Raw genomic sequence first — 16,435 nt, 5'->3', positions numbered from 1 at the left:
GATGTTTTAAGTGAGAGTGTAATAGTCTTTCACCATATAAACTAAGAGTTACATCACCACTTAACAGGAAAGACTAACGGCATGGGTGTTTTTATCATTTTTCAAAACTAAAAAGGATATTCGTGTCATTTTTAAAAGTACAAGGGGTGACACTGAATAAAGATCAAAGTTAAGGGGTGACAGTACAATTTTTTTATTTTTTTTTAAATAATTATAGCGTAAATATCTCTCCTTCTCCTATGAAATGACTTCTCTACCCCTATCTTCGTTGAACTATCGTGAAAGCGGCGAACATTCCACAGTGGTTGCATTTCCAAAAGGAAAAACATTCCAGAGTACACACTGGTTCCCACACTGGTTCTTCTACTTTACTTAATTGGTAAGAAAACTACTTCAGAGTTCAGACTCTAGAGCTCAAAACCAAGCTTCTAATTTTTTCTGAAACTATTCTCTTCTCGAAGAGACGACGATGTTTGGCTTCGTCGTCGATTGTCTTCTTACCTTAGGCAGTGGTATTCTCCTCAATAAACTCATCGACAACAAACCTGTTAACCCCAAGAATGAGAAAAGCTCTGTTTCATCTTCTTCTTCTTCATCTACTTCTTGTGGATGGAACTACGAAGTTTTCTTGAGTTTCAGAGGTGAAGATACTCGCAATAGCTTCACTGATCACCTCTACAAAGCTTTGAAAGACAATGGAATTCACACCTTCAGAGACGACGATGAACTCAAAACAGGAGAAGAGATTGGTCCAGAGCTCCTCGCCGCAATCCAGCAATCGAAGATCGCTATCCCGATCTTCTCAAAAGGCTACGCTTCTAGTAAATGGTGCCTTATTGAGATCGCCATGATAGCAGAGTGCAAGAAGAAAGGGCAAATTGTGTTACCGATTTTCTACAGAGTGGAGCCATCTGTGGTTAGGAATCAAACTGGGAGTTTTGCAGAGGATTTTCGGAAGCACGAGAGGCGTTTTGATCATAAGACTGTGAGGAGGTGGAGGGAAGCTCTGGCTGAAGTGGGCAAATTGAAGGGATGGGATTTGGACAAGAATAGGTAATTCCAAAACCCTAATTTTGATGAAAATTGTAGCCAACTGGAGTATAACTTTTAGGAAAAAACCCTTACCATAAGCAAATGAAGCGAATTATAATTTACAATATATTAATATTAAGAAAGACAACATAAAGAAATTTTATCTATAATCCTACAGTATAATCGAACCAGGTATATCAATGTTCAGATTAGATCCGATTATCTTGCATGAGAATATATTAATAAAACAAAGATAGAAATAATTACTATTTCTTTACATCACTAATTATGATTTTTGGATTTCGTGGGTAGAGCAAGGATCCCATCATCGATGGAGGCCCAAAGTACTTGCTTTGGTACCATGCCAAGTCTTCCATCTAACTGGCTTGAAGTGGGGTTGGCCTCTTGTGGCTTTTATGCATGATCGTTGAGTCACCCACAGTCGATGTGGGACTATCTCAATACTCACTAACTTGGCTTGCATCTTGCCTTTTGGTTGTCTTTCTGTTCCTTTAATATTATTTTTCATTCACCAAAAAAAAAAAAAATTCTGATTGTTGGATGGATGGGGAATGACCTGAATAGGTACATATCATACGCAGGAGCTTATTTTATTTATATAGTCCCCATATAGGAAGTTTTCTGCTTTGGCTTCTTCAGGGTTCCTGTACTACCTCCAAAACCAAATAAGAAGTGATATTTTATAGCATTAACATGATGTATGGAGCAGCGCGGGGCCTTCTTCATGGGTAGTCAATGAGATCTGGAGTGATGAGGAAGAACCTGAACTTCTAATGACATCTGGCCATGGACCACTATCCCTCTTCGCCTAGAAACAGAGCATTTTTTTTGTTTAAACCTATTTTTTGTGTAAAGGCTAACAACAATCTAGTCCTTTTGGTTAAGCATATTGCCTCATTGCCTACGAGGCTATGACTGGGAAAACTCTGATTAAGGATACTAATACTCTATACACAGCTGTGTTACTGTTTAGGTCTTGTGTTTCTCTTTCCTCTTAAAATAATAATAATAATGTATGGAGAATTCGGATTAGTTATTAATTTGACTTATGGTTAGATAATGATGTAGACAACATTGTTGCTAAATTTGGGCACAATCAAACACTGCCATGTGGTAGCCGTTTTGGTTGAGAAGCCTACAATATAGCCCGTTATTATTTGGAGGATACACCTCCTACAGTGGGAGCTGTCATGCTCTTGTTGCCTTTTTCTACCATGTGACTGTTTTTTAGTGCCCAAACTTTTGAAGATGTTATCAATACCATCACTTTAACCATATGATGGATATCAGTCCAATTTTGACATTGCCACATATCAGTAGAAAAATGCTTTTATTATATCTCGTTGTATTTCTCCATGAGTTGTTTTACATTGGTTCACAATCTGGTTTGGGTCAATTCAGGTTGAGGTTAGGTTTGTGTTAGGCAAGAACTGGATCAAACATGACTCATTGCTATTACTACTGCAAAAATTTTATTGGTAGAAGTTTCTCCAGTTGGTATATCTAGAAAGGAATCTCTAGGTAGCATACCCTTTGGATCATCCAACACGTTGAATTTCATGTCCGATCTGAACCATATGGCCCAATATCTATTGAATTTTGCCTCTTTGTACCTCCATCTATCAAACTAATGAGGGCTTATTTGGCAATTTGATTGTTGGGTAGATATGGGACTATTTGGACTGACCATTTGTTAAATTTCGAAGCTGTACTCAATCAGAAAGGCTTACCATGTAACAAACCATTTCCCTTACCATCTAATTCTTGACCATATTGACTTGTTGACTGTGCCACATCTTTTTTTGTTTTCTGAATGAAACATAGTACAAGTCAAGGGAGATGTGGACAACTTGACCACAAAATTTGAGCTCTAACTAAACTGCCATGTGTTAGGTAAAGATGGCCAAGGGCAGTAGAATATTAGAATATCCACCTAGTAATTCTTCCCTTGGTGTACCAAATAGGGAAACCATTGCTTCGTCCTAATGTAGCCAACTTGTGATACCAGCATTACTAGAAGAAAACAAACAACCACCAAAGCCTTATCCCAACTTAATGGGGTTTGCTACATGGAGGCTCCAAGCAAGGACGAATGCAAGGATCCTTGCAAAGAGATTGATTGGTTGTGGATGATTAATAAAGTGGTTGTCTACCTGATGCACCACTATAGATCAACCATAGGCTTATTACGATAGACTATAATAAGGTACCGGCTGTCTACCTGACGTACCAATATAGATTGGCTAAGCCAAAGCGTCCTACATGCATTACGTCCACCACCACGACAATCCATCACCCAACCTACTTTATGAAAGGAGGAATGAGCAAATGAATTCTTGACAGCCCCGCTAAGTATGAAATTAACAACCTGAACACACAACTCTGCATTGAAAACTATGAAATCAACAAACAACTCCCAGAGCACACACAATGCACATGTACCACTAACACAAAGCAAATGGACTTACGATGGCATGGTAGTATATGCATCGTATTCCAAGCCACCTCACACCACTACAAGTGCAGGCATGAGATGAAATGAGAGTCAAATCAAACTTGTTGGCGAATTGCAATTGAAAGAATGAAAAAGAAAAAAAAAATGAACTGACAAATTATAAAATCTGCAAATCTAATCAGTAAAGAATGAAAAAGAAATAAAAAATGAACAGACAAATTATAATTAGTTCATTTAGTGCATCTTTCCGTAATGTATGTGAACTCCATGATTCTTGTTTCCTTCTTGTTGTTGATGCTACATTTTGCGTCTCACCAACCATTTATTGTGTGCTCCTTTTCTTCTGAATTTGTTTGGCAGGAAAGAGGCAAATTTGATAAGCTTAGTTGTTGAAACAGTTTTGCAGAAGCTGAAGAATACCTCCTTGATTGTTAGTGACAACCTAGTTGGAATCGATTCGCATATTGAGGAAATGATGAGATTGTTATATGTTGAATCTAAACAGATTGTGGGGATCCATGGTATGGGTGGTATAGGCAAGACAACAATTGCCAGAGCTACATTCAATAAAATCTGTTCTCATTTTGATGGATGTAGTTTTTTGGCAGACGTTCGAAGTACTTGTCAACAACCCAGGGACCTTGTGTATTTGCAAAATAAACTTATCTCTGATATCCTAGACCCAAAGGAACAAAACGTCACTGATGTTGATGAAGGAATTAAGGTGATAAGAAAAAGATTTTCCAATAAGAGAATTCTTCTTGTTATTGATGATGTGGATCACGATCGTCAATTAAAAGCACTAGCAGGGAAGGGTGATTGGTTTGGATTGGGAAGCAGGGTCATTGTTACAACAAGAGATAGGCATGTCTTATATTTGTATGGAGTGGATGGGATTTATGAGCCAAAGGAAATGGATCTTAATCAATCTATTCAACTTTTCAGCCAGCATGCTTTTAGAAGAGATCAACCTCCAGAAGATTATGTAGATATTTCACAAAAGGTGGCACAAACTACTGGAGGGCTTCCTTTGGCTCTTGAAACTATAGGATCATTTTTATTTTTGAAGCCGAAATCTGTTTGGGAAGAAACATTGAAGAAGTTGAAGAAAAAGCCTGATGCTCAAGTCCGAGACAAATTGAGAATAAGTTATGATGGGTTAGATGATGATGCGAAAGCTATCTTTCTTGATATAGCATGTTTTTTTATTGGAACGGACAAAGAAATTGCAACTCAAATATGGAGTGGTAGTGATTTTTTTCCAGAAAGTGGGATTTGTATCCTTCAACTAAAGTCTTTGGTAAAGATTGATGGCAAGAACAAGTTCTGGATGCATGATCAGCTCCGAGACCTTGGTAGGGAGATAGTTCGTGAAGAAAATCCTCTCGAGCCTGGAGAGCGTAGTAGGTTGTGGTCTCATGAGGAAGCCTTGAATGTCCTGAAGACAGAAACGGTAATATCTTTATGCATGGATAATGCAATCCTTTTATATTGTGTTTATAGTTCATTGTTGACTTATTTAAGAAAATTGTCAATTGAATGTAATCTAGTCTACAAATTTGGTCTAGGTTTTTATTTATTTATTTATTTTTTAATCCTATGTATGCTTATTTAAAGTTTTATATTGGTAGGGAACAAGGAAAGTGGAAGGCCTCCACCTTGACTTTGGATATGCTTCAAAAGATCATTATTTGAAGAGTGAAGGATTTCAAGCAATGGCAAAATTAAGGTTGCTCAGGATTGATTATACATACCTTGTTGGAAACTTTGAGCACCTCTTTTCAAAGTTGAGATGGCTTAGTTGGAAAGGATGCCCTCTGGAGTTTGCACCAGCCAATTTTCACTTGGAGGAGCTTGTTGTTCTTGATTTATCACAGAGCAAAGTCACAGAAGATTGGAAGGGTTGGAAACAAATCAAGGTATCATATAATTTTTGCTTCTTATTTTCCCCCCTTATGATATCAGGAATTCCCCTTCTTACCCCATTCCTTTATTTGGTTGAAATACCAGATGAAAATTGATATCTTGCAATTACTTGTTTTGCAGAAGTCAAGCACGTTGAAAGTTCTAAATCTAACAGACTGTTGCCTGAATAAAACTCCTGACTTTTCTGCATTCTCGAATCTGGAGATATTAATTCTTGAATGCTGTGGAAGTTTGTCTGAGATTAATGATTCCATTGGGCATCTCAAGAGTTTGGTGTTCTTGAATTTGGATGGTTGTGATAGCCTTGTGGAGCTTCCCACTAGTATTTGTAAGTTGAGTTCTCTTCAAAACTTTCACATTGAATGCGCTAACCTTCAAAAGTTGCCAACAGAATTGGGTCTCATGAAAGGTCTAACAAAACTTATCATTGACAATGCTATTCGAATGGAACAGTTACCTGAATCTATTGGTCTTTTGAAGAAACTTAAGACCTTGAGTGCAAAATACTGTGCTGCATTGACTGAATTGCCCAATTCAATTGGTAATTTAAAATCACTTTTAGACCTTGTGTTAGATGGGACACGAATCAGTGTTTTACCAGATAGTATTGGATTGCTGCAGAAACTGCGATGCTTATCATTAAGGGGTTGCTTTCTACTGAAAAAGATTCCAGATTCCATTGGAGGATTGGTATCTTTGGAAAAGCTTGACTTGCTAGGAATAAATACTTCTGAAATACCTGATTCTATTGGGAACATAAGAAATCTAACATTTCTTCGCCTTGATCTTACTGATATAACGGGGCTTCCCGATTCTGTTGGATTGTTGGAGAAGCTTGAGGTATTAAGTACAAGGCATTGCAAGAGGCTGGTTAAGCAACCAGGTTCAGTTGGAAGATTGAGACATTTGCAACATTTTGAAATGTATTTAAATGATTGGAGGCACTTACCTGCTGATTTTGAAGCACTTTCAAACTTAAAGAAGCTGTCAATTGGTGGACTGAAAACTGTAGAATCCGAGAGCTTTCTTGAGAGCCTTGGGAGTTTATGTGCATTGGAAGAACTTCTTGTATACAATTGGGCTATCTCAGAAGGTGAAACTTTAGGTGATATCGGGAGACTGTCCTCTTTGAAAATCTTAAAGCTAGAGAATAGCAACTTTTTTAACCTTCCTACAAGCATCTGTAACCTTCCTCTATTGCGAAGTCTTGAAATAAGGAATTGCCCAAACCTCCAGTCCCTTCCAAAGCTTCCATCTACTTTAAGGGTTCTAGAAGCTGAAGATAATTCATCTATAGAAACATTTTCAGATATTTCGAACCTAACAAATTTAGAAGAGATGAACCTTCGGTTCTGCAGAAAACTGGTGGAAATTCCTACTGATATTGGGAATCTAACAAAATTGGAATCCTTGCATTTGGGAAAGTCTGACATTTTCACCCTACCACCCAGTATTAATGCTCTTAATCGGCTCAAGGTACTTGACATACACAGTTGTGGGAAGCTTAAAAGCATCCCGGAGCTTCCCTCGAGTCTAATTGAACTAAATGCTGTTTGTTGCATGTCAATGGAAAGATTGCCAAATTTGTCGAACTTGAAAAGGCTAAAGCATCTAAGGCTTGACGGCTGTCTCGAGCTAGTGGAGATCCAGGGCCTCGAGGAATTGGAACATCTGGTAACATTGACAATGGCTCATTGCAAATTAATAACAAGAGTGCCAGACCTTATGGGATTGACAGATCTGAACACATTATGTCTTGATTTCTGTGAGATGTTGATGGAGATCGAATGCCTTGATGGACTGGAATCACTAGATAAGTTGTCAATTAAGTCGGGAACTTCGTTAGAAAGGTTACCGAATTTATCAAGCTTGGAAAAACTAGAGGAGTTACAACTTCCTCACTGCAATAGGTTGGTAGAGATCGAGGGCCTTGAGAGACTGCAGTCTTTAAAGAAGTTGGATTTGTACATGAGTACATCAATTGAAAGATTGCCAGATTTGTCAAACTTGAAAAAGTTAGAAGAATTGCATATTGATGGCTGCAAAAAACTGACTGAAATTCAAGGCAGTAACAAATTGGAATCCTTACGAATATTCAAAATGAAAGGGTGTGCATCTTTAAGGAGTTTAGATTTTTCAAGCTTGAAAAAATTGGAGAAAGTAGAAGTCTCCTACTGCAGTAAGATGACCGATATCAAGGGCCTTGAGGGAAGGGAGCACCTAATTACTTACAAGGAATTGGAGGAAATGGAACCCATCAGCTGCTAGACTATCTCTTTGAGCAACCAAATACCAAGACAGAAGACCTTCTCTCCTACTCTGTCAAGAATGACATGCAGCAGGATTGTCTTCATCAGTCCAAATCCAATCAAAATCTTTATGGTCTTAGACTTGTAGCTTAAGCCTGATCCTACCATCACAACTACCAGGCTGGAGACACCATCACATCACAGTACATTAGATTGTAGCAATCTCGTGGTTTTTCTGGTAAGTCCAAATCTCTTTAAATTACTAGTTGAAGATGCACTGTTTTATATATACCCTTATTCACCTTTTTAATGGAAAAAAGTGGGATAGCTGTTAGCACCTGACACGTACCCTACTCACCCTTTAAACGGCAGAAGGTGAGATAGGTGTTAGCACCTAACATGTACCAGGTGAACATGTCTTGTTTTTAACTACGATTATAAGGGAAATGTAGACATATTAGCAAAATCTTCTTCATAGATTACAAGAAACATCAAACCTTTATTTTTATCAACATAAACTGATAAGCAAAACAATAATAAAATAGAAAGGGTGGAACATAAGCAAATGGGAAAACTAACTATTCCTCTTCACAGACGAGTACTATAGACATTATCCACAAACACCAAACACATTCAGCTTCGTTCAGTCACTTCATGTGGTCTATAGATTACGTAAACCACTTTTCATTCTTCCATTTGGATTATGCATCTTAGACCTTCTCCTTTAAGCATATATTCAAAGGCCTTGTTGATCTCTGAGAATGGGACTTCATGTGTAATGAATTTCTCTAGTTCAAGTTCCTGCACAACAAAGACATCAAGAATCAACTTTTTTTTACTCCTTTCACATAACACAAGAGACCAAAATTGACACTCATCAAGTAAATACTAGACTGAAATAATGGACAAATTTTACAGTAGTACCTTATTCATGTACTTTTCAACAACAGAGGGAAGATCAGAGCGTGGTTTATAGTTCCCAAAGAAGGTTCCCTTGAGAGTTCTTTCATTCAATAGGTTCATGGGATGGGTCTTGAAAACGGCATCTTTGTGTGGAACACCCACAAGAACAGCCACACCCCAACCCTGAGAAAGTGATCATTTGAGTATAGTATAATACGGAAGTCAGAATATAGATTTCAAACTTCATTCTTAAACTAGGAGGTGTTATGTTGAGGAATGAGGCAAGAAATAAGTAGAAGGATGAGAATAAGGAAGTTACAACATACATCATGGACACATTCAAAAGCAGAGATCATGGCATCAATGTTTCCAGTGCATTCGATGCTCCGATCAACTCCTCCGTCAGTCATCTCAGCAATTACCTAAATAGGGTAGAGGAAGAAGAACCTTGTTTAAACATCGGACAAAAACTTAAATCTACAATCTTGAAAGAGTGGAGTAGTCAATCTGTAGAAGAAAACATATGGTGGTGATTAAACAGAAGTTTCGAAACAAACCTCTTGGACTGGTTTCTCATCGTCTTTAGGGTTCACTAACTCTGTAACACCAAACTTCTTTGCTGTACAGAAGTAAAAAGTTCAATCATCATTCATCAGTCACTGATCAGTACAATTTTATATAAGCAAATCACAAAACATAGATTCCAATTAGCCTATCACAAATAGCCGATCCAACTATCACATATTGATCTACGGTCATAGAGAACAAATCTGTACAAATGCAGTGTAGCAACAACTTTATTGAGGTCTGGCTCAAATTACCTTCTTGGAATCTGTTGGAATTCACATCAACACCAATAATCCTTGAAGCACCAGAAATCCTGGCCCCTTCAGCAGCCTAATTAAGTAGAAACACAATATATAACACAATTAATCATAAGCAGTACTAATGGAAGACAAAAGCAAATAAGAAAATGTGCTCTATAGCAAGAGATATATAGAATCTCACAGCGAGGCCCACAGCTCCCAATCCAAAAACAGCTACTGTTGAACCCTTAGTAGGTTTTGCAACATTCACAGTGGCACCAAAACCTTAAAAACAATGACATTTTATTAATCAAATTTGCATTTGAGTTAGGATTGTATTGTGTTTGTTTTCAGTTTTCACTCACCTGTGGAGATTCCACAACTGAGAACACAGACTTTATCAAGAGGTGCCAAGGGGTTGATCTTCGCGACAGATCCAACATGGCACACGGTGTATTCACTGAAGGTGGAAGTTCCCACAAAGTGGTAGATGGGTTTTCCATTTTTGGAGAACCTCGACTTCCCATCACTAATCATCACACCCCTATCTGTGTTTATCCTGAGAAGGTTGCACATATTGCTCTCCTCTGATTTGCAGTGGACACACTCCTTGCATTCTCCTGTAAACACAGGGAGGACATGGTCTCCTGGTTTCAAATCAGTCACACCTTCTCCCACACTCTCCACAATCCTAAATCATAAACAATTCAAAAACTCAGAATCAGTAATTAAATGAATTACAGGTTAAAAAAAAATTAATTGGGAATAAGAGGACTCTGTTTCCATTCTGTTATGAACATACCCTCCTGCCTCATGGCCATAGATGCGAGGAAAGAGAGGATTCTGTCCCTGCAAAACAGTAAAACCCATATCAGTTCCTTTTCCACCCAGGTCCCTGCAGAACAATGGACTTTCTCTCTTGCAGAAATTTTTACCTTGGCCTCCCAGAAGTAGACATCAGTGTGGCACAGAGAGGTATAGAGGATCTTCAGACGAACTTCCATTGCTTGAGGTGGTGCCACCTCCACTTCCTCAATGGACAATGGCTTACCTGCTTCCCATGCCACCGCAGCTGTAAACAGAATATATTATCAATAAATGAGAGGGATATCTGTTAAAAGCAAATTGGCCAGTAAGAAAGCAATCCCTGAAAAAAAAAAATATGGAATCAAGCTCTTTTAGATAGTAACCTATGCCAAATCTTAATTGATTGATTGATGACTGCAGAAAACTAAAACCCATCAATGCAAAGACGCAACGGAACCCCAATTCACAAAATATCACCCAAAAGGTGAATAAATTACCAGATGAGAGCTACAAAATTCTAAAGACCAATAAAGAATAAAACCATATTAAATTTTCTAATCAATACCTCTGCAACGTATCACCTTGCCAGCAGTGCTCGACATCTCTCTCTTTCTTACTTATTACTATTGCTAGCAAAGTTGAAATCTTTTTAATTCTCTGAACTCTGAAGGATTCACTCGCTCTTGTATGCTTTGTTGGTGTGTGTTGCAGAGATCTTGCCAGGTATTTATAAGAGCTTAGGACCTGGAGACGATTCAGCCATTTACATGTTACAAATGGTATGTTTAATATCAGTCCCATGGTTTCTTTTAGCATCAATTCTGGTTTCTGGTTTCAAGTTTCAAGCATCCAACTAGAGCTTTACATGACACAATAAAGTGTTGAAAATTCTAGTTTCTTTTATGGGCTTTGACTATCTACACAATCCATTAATATTTTGAATTCAATCGTTGATAGCACGCCTAAATTTGAGGTTGTAAGGACAAATATGGTTGACCATGCAGACCCTGTTTTTGCATTAATTTTGCTTATCTAGTTTTATGGAGCCCAAAACCAGACATAACCATGGTTTTCTTAGGTAAGGAGAAGAAACGAAAAACAACCCAACAAAATCCAGCGAAGTTTTGTTTGTTTCTTTAGAAAATATATATAATGAATGATAAATTGTCCTAAATGTTCCAGCTTACCATATTTTTTTAATTCAAAGATAATATGCAAGTTGTCTCCCATGACCTATACCAAAAATAATGATGTTGATAAATAATTATATTTAATTTTTAGTAAAGGGTTGTTCGACCAATAGAGCGGCTGGGATAGGTTGCATATTAGAATCATTTCTAGAAGTGAAGGAGAGAGGACATGGGTTAGGCACCTCAACAATGTGTACATCGGATCAGGTTCACATACGAGATTGTTCTTGTACGTCACTAGAGAGTATTTTCACATCTCTAGGTATTTATTTAATGAAAAATAGCAAAGCATGAAACTGGAAGAGAGATTTATATAATAGAAGTGAAATTACCTCTTTACCATGTGTTTTTTGAGCCATTGTTGTAGGTGATCATTAAGAGTTAGTGCACAAATCAAAATAAATGGTATGTGGCCACAGATTTATGATTTATTTTAATTTATAATAAATAAAAATAGGATCTATAAATCATATTAAACACCTAAAAAATTTGAAATAAATAAAATAAATAGAAATAGAAATCATACCAAAGAAAACTTTAATTATTATTATTATTATTATTTTTGGGTGCTAGAGAGCCTTAGGGCGTGTTTGGTAGCCAAGAGAAGAAAAGAAAAGAAGAAAAAAATACAAAAATTTAAGAATTTCTCTTTGTACTTGGCATGTCTTGATCTAAGAGAAGATTCAATTTTTGAATTTCAAAACTCCCATTGGGAATTGTAAAGTTTTCTTTTGCTCAAAAAAAAAAAAAAAAAAAAAAAAAATTTTACAAAAAAAAAAAAAAAAATTTAGTAAAAACACAAGAAAACATGATAAAATACAAAAATTTTTCTTTTCTTCTTTTCTAATGGTAACCAAACATTCAAACTTTTTTTATTTTCTCACCATTTCATTTCATTTCTTTTCTTCTCTTTTCCTTTCTTTTCTTTTCTTCTCTTTTCCTTTCTTTTCTATTTTCCTTTTTCTTTTCTTCTCTTCTCTTGGCTACCAAACATAGCCTTAGTTCAAACTTTCGTTCATGGGAAGTATACTACTAGAAATGTCGTTGAAATGAAAAAAACAGACTGAAGAGCCATAGAAACACATTTATTAAAAAAAAAAAATCCAGGGAGATAAAAGAAAAACAAGAGCAACCCCACTAGGGGTAAAGTACTAGAAAAACTACTTGGGGAACATTTCTTCTCGTTTTCTAGATTTTTTTTTCCTTTTCTTTTCTTCTCTGGGCTACCAAACTAGAGAGGCAGCGTGAGGGTTGCACCTCACTGGTTAAAGGCTGAGCCTACAAATTTTATAACCGCTAAAGGGAATGGTGACGTATTTGGCTACTTCCTTCTATTTTTCTTTTTCCCTTTAATCTCCTCTTTCTTTCTACATTTTACGTAACTTTGAGCCTTTTCTAATATCATTCTAAACCGTTACATTATTGACTTCTCCGTATGATGGGAGAAGCTAAAAATAGACGGCACCAAACCGATTTATCAATAATTAAACTGAATGAAATCGATAAAAAAATTACCCTTCGTCAGAGGTATTTTGGTCATTTATCAAAATTTAACTAGTTGATGTCATCATTTAAAGGGGTTCATCTAACATAGTGGACACATTTCTTATTAAGTTAGTAAAGTAGGGAAAGTATGCTTGATTTTTTGAAGTGTTGTCACTCACTTAGAGATTTGAGTGTGTTTTAGGAGTGGTACATGTAATTTTTTTTTAAAATAAAAAATAAAGAGGGTGTGAAGGAAAAGGTTTCCGGTCTCTCCGAATGAAATGTGACTATTGCTTGGGTTGAAGCTAATTGGTTGCAATCCTTAAGAGCAACCACGGGAATGGAGGGTAGTTTCAAACATGCCCCTCTTTGAGTAGCTGCAACCAAGGCAGCAGCAAATTTTTTTTTCAATCTCTCCCTTACCATATATTGACTCTCCAAGGCTGCCGAAAAAAGAGGGGTGAGGTGGAAGGTGCGTGGCATTCATCTGTGCAAGGTTGTCCTCACATTCATCAATTTTTTAAAGAAAAATATTAAAATGCAAAACAACAATAATATTCAAAACTTTATCCCAACTTAATAGAATCGACTACATGGAGATTCCAGTTGATGATCCATACAAAACACATACCCAAAATAGATAGAAATCCAGCGGCCACTTGCATTACCAGTTTGCGAGTCCTCAACATGGATATATGGTGGGCTGGGAGACGACTTTGGTACAACCTGTAAGGAGACAAGAAAGAAAATATACCTCATTGGGATCCCAACTCTGGACATCCCAACCATGCTACTTGTCCAACGATGTTGCTGAAGAAATCACCTCGAATTGCTCTACAACCTCAACCTCTAAAATTCCCTTTCAAAGGGAGTGTTCAAGTCTTTTGTATCTTCTCAGGCAATGGCCACTATCAATGGAAATACTGTGTACTACATATTGAGAGTTGAGAGTTTTGAGACCATGCCCCCCTTTTATTTATCCACCCTATTGGGCAAAATAAATCGGATTCGGATTCAAAAATTATTCTTTTACCAAAATAAAAGTAGAATAAAAAATTCAGTTATTATTTTTATAATTTATTATATTTGCTTTATATTACCAAGCAATTAATTTGAATGGGGCAAGTAAAGAACATGATAGCTATCTGGGAATGAATATTAAGTCAACATAAACAAGGGTGAGGACTTCAAAGTGATTTCACTTTTTTCAAACCTAAGCCAGCAATGCTGGCACGTCTCATTGATGCAGAACCTTCTCACTTCTCCCTACTCCCTACTTAAGAGATCCACAAATTGATGCTCATAGAACATTCAGTGGTTCCTGGTTTTCATTTCATGGTAGAGGGCCTCAGAGGTTAGCTCTTATCATTAGAATGGTGAAAGATCTCGTGGATTCAATGAACATGTGACCAATTGGGAGCCACACTTGGGTCGAGGAGCTAAACATGTATTAGGTTGAGAGGTCTTGTGGTTTTGCTGAATCTATCAGTCCATTAGAAGCCTCAATATTTTCCTTTCTTTAGATAGAAGCTTAAACATAAATTAATTGAAGGACAACGATGGAAAAGGAATCCAGCAGGTAAGAATTATTCATATTATTCGGAATTATTCTGTTTTGACCGAATTATTTGTAAAAATAAATAACTAGGCTCTCGCGTAATGCTTTACACTTTTCTGCAAAACTTACCCAAAGAAAACAGAATTTCTGCTCTCAAATTTTTCTTACTTTTGTGGTTTAAAAAAAAAAAAAATGTAGACTATTTCGGTAAAACAAATTAGGGCAAAATGATCGTCCTACCTCACATGAAAGGCAAAAATTTCACTATTGTTGATTCTTCCATGTGCGTTCGGCGTTCCCATTGGTCCATATGCTAGTGTAAAAGTCACGTTGCCTTTTACAAAATCCTTTCCTAAAAAATTATATATCAAATTACTATGCAAAATAAGTTTATTGCCATACGGTCAATTATGCAAAATGCATTAAGTTGATATTAAGCTAGCTTAATTGATAGTGGAGTAAATAAGCCTAATTTATCTTGTTCAAGGCCAAGCCGAATGGTCCATCTAATAAAAATCTATCTTGTTGACCCACGTACCTTGTATGGAAAAATGAGGGATTACACTTTTTACAAAAGATTTTTATTTTATTTTTTTATTTTGCACTAAGTAGAAAAGATATGTGCTTGTTCGATATAGAAGAATTATGAAAAATTTATAGCATAGGATATTTATAAAATATTATGAATAAATCTTGTATTAATTTTAGGGAAATTTTCTTGTACCCCTAAAAATTCCAATAACTTGAAGTGACACCCAAAAATGAAAATAAGAGCTTGTATATAAGGGTGTTAATCGGTTCAATTTCGGTTTAAATGGTTCGGTTCTGTTCGGTTCACATATATTTTGACTAAAATCAAAATCGCACCATTTACTAAACAGTTGCACTTTCTAAAACCGCAACCACTTAGTAAACGGTTTCGGTTTCAACAATTTTTAAATGGTATCGGTTTCAAGGTTTAAAACGGTTTCGGTTTCGATTTATTCCATATGGTTTATAAACGGTTAGCAATCGGTTTGCTAGTTTATTTGCATGTTTACTAAAATTTGATATTGGTGATAAACGATTTAATCTTGAGAATGTGAAATGCAAACCATTATGTTTTGTTAAAACAATCAAATAACTAAGCAAAAGAAAATATTTTGATAGAAAATAGTCTCAAGCACATCTAAAAAGTCAGTAAGTCATGCTTATAGCAGAGATTTTCTTCTTCTCCCCCCCCCTCCCCAAATAATATGTTATAATATTAGAAACTATATATTTAATATGCCACGGTGTAAGCAAAAATTACATTTTTATTAATATACATTCTATTTAGTACGTTGGATTAATTTAATCGGCATTCCAAACAATAAGCAAGCTACCTCTAGAATTACTTGCAGCAAATGAGATACTAATTATATCTTGCAACCACGTTATTTAATCTTTAAATGGGTTAATCGGATCGATTTTGACAATTTAAACGGTTAGATTTTCACCGTTTCAATTCGGTTTGAAACCACAGGTTAAATGGTTCAATTCGGTTTCAATAAACGCTTTCGATTTCAAATTCACATTCTTACTTGTACATCCGTCACTTTCATTAAAAAATTTATAAAAATCCATTTCATTAGAATTTGATCGTTAAGTGATGATGTCATCAGTCTCTTATAATCAAACGGGCTAAACTAACCTTATATGGGCATCTAAAGTGGGTATAGGGATTACCCTTTCTCCCATCTTCCATCTTGGCAAGGACCGCACCATCGTTGGGTTCCACGGGCGAGAAGAAGGCACAGACTATGATCTCTTGGAACAAATCGGATCTGGAGGTCCTGGCCTCGTATGGAAGCTGTACTCTGCAAAATCCCGTGGATCTACTCCTGCACAGTACCCCTGCGATGTGGGTGGACATGATGGATGGGTACCAGAAGGCTGCCTTGTCAACTGAATCAGATTTTGGCCTATTTTGTGATACAGAGATGAAGATATAATGGTGAGGATCGGAAGAGCCACTGCCTTGG

General features: G+C 36.6%; 2 protein-coding genes across 3 annotated transcripts; one reads left to right on the top strand and one right to left on the bottom strand.

Annotated features, from left to right (window-relative positions):
• The first annotated feature begins 334 nt into the window (after positions 1-334).
• LOC122085993 (disease resistance protein RPV1-like) lies at positions 335-11,320 on the top strand. Of its 2 annotated transcripts, none has more exons than XM_042654639.1 (5): positions 335-1,053; positions 3,869-4,961; positions 5,140-5,427; positions 5,555-7,921; positions 10,911-11,320. In XM_042654639.1, the coding sequence occupies exons 1-4, from the start codon at positions 470-472 to the stop codon at positions 7,700-7,702; spliced, it is 4,113 nt and encodes a 1,370-aa protein (XP_042510573.1). In that variant the 5' UTR covers positions 335-469; the 3' UTR covers positions 7,703-7,921; positions 10,911-11,320. The 2 variants fall into 2 exon arrangements, with proteins under 2 accessions (XP_042510573.1, XP_042510583.1); XM_042654649.1 differs by having other exon boundaries at positions 926-1,053; positions 3,907-4,961.
• LOC122086027 (alcohol dehydrogenase 1-like) lies at positions 8,163-10,909 on the bottom strand. Its single transcript, XM_042654704.1, has 10 exons — positions 10,765-10,909; positions 10,328-10,464; positions 10,195-10,241; positions 9,758-10,083; positions 9,595-9,677; positions 9,408-9,483; positions 9,144-9,205; positions 8,913-9,008; positions 8,608-8,769; positions 8,163-8,484 (listed from the first exon to the last, which is right to left on the bottom strand). The coding sequence occupies exons 1-10, from the start codon at positions 10,799-10,801 to the stop codon at positions 8,368-8,370; spliced, it is 1,143 nt and encodes a 380-aa protein (XP_042510638.1). The 5' UTR covers positions 10,802-10,909; the 3' UTR covers positions 8,163-8,367.
• Positions 11,321-16,435: the final 5,115 nt, after the last annotated feature.

Source organism: Macadamia integrifolia, chromosome 1 (genome assembly GCF_013358625.1).
Source record: "Macadamia integrifolia cultivar HAES 741 chromosome 1, SCU_Mint_v3, whole genome shotgun sequence".
In the NCBI taxonomy this organism is placed as follows: domain Eukaryota; kingdom Viridiplantae; phylum Streptophyta; class Magnoliopsida; order Proteales; family Proteaceae; genus Macadamia; species Macadamia integrifolia.
This window is presented reverse-complemented; position numbering and strand designations above follow the sequence as displayed.

Bases quoted from the DNA above. Each gene is read 5' to 3' on its own strand.
- LOC122085993 (XM_042654639.1), top strand. From the start codon at position 470: ATGTTTGGCTTCGTCGTCGATTGTCTTCTTACCTTAGGCAGTGGTATT. The intron at 1,054-3,868 runs GTAATTCCAAAA...TTTGTTTGGCAG, and splicing joins TGGGATTTGGACAAGAATAG to GAAAGAGGCAAATTTGATAA. The intron at 5,428-5,554 runs GTATCATATAAT...CTTGTTTTGCAG, and splicing joins AGGGTTGGAAACAAATCAAG to AAGTCAAGCACGTTGAAAGT.
- LOC122086027 (XM_042654704.1), bottom strand. From the start codon at position 10,801: ATGTCGAGCACTGCTGGCAAGGTGATACGTTGCAGAG. The intron at 10,084-10,194 runs GTATGTTCATAA...TTTATGATTTAG, and splicing joins TATGGCCATGAGGCAGGAGG to GATTGTGGAGAGTGTGGGAG. The intron at 9,009-9,143 runs GTTTGTTTCGAA...TACCCTATTTAG, and splicing joins ATGAGAAACCAGTCCAAGAG to GTAATTGCTGAGATGACTGA.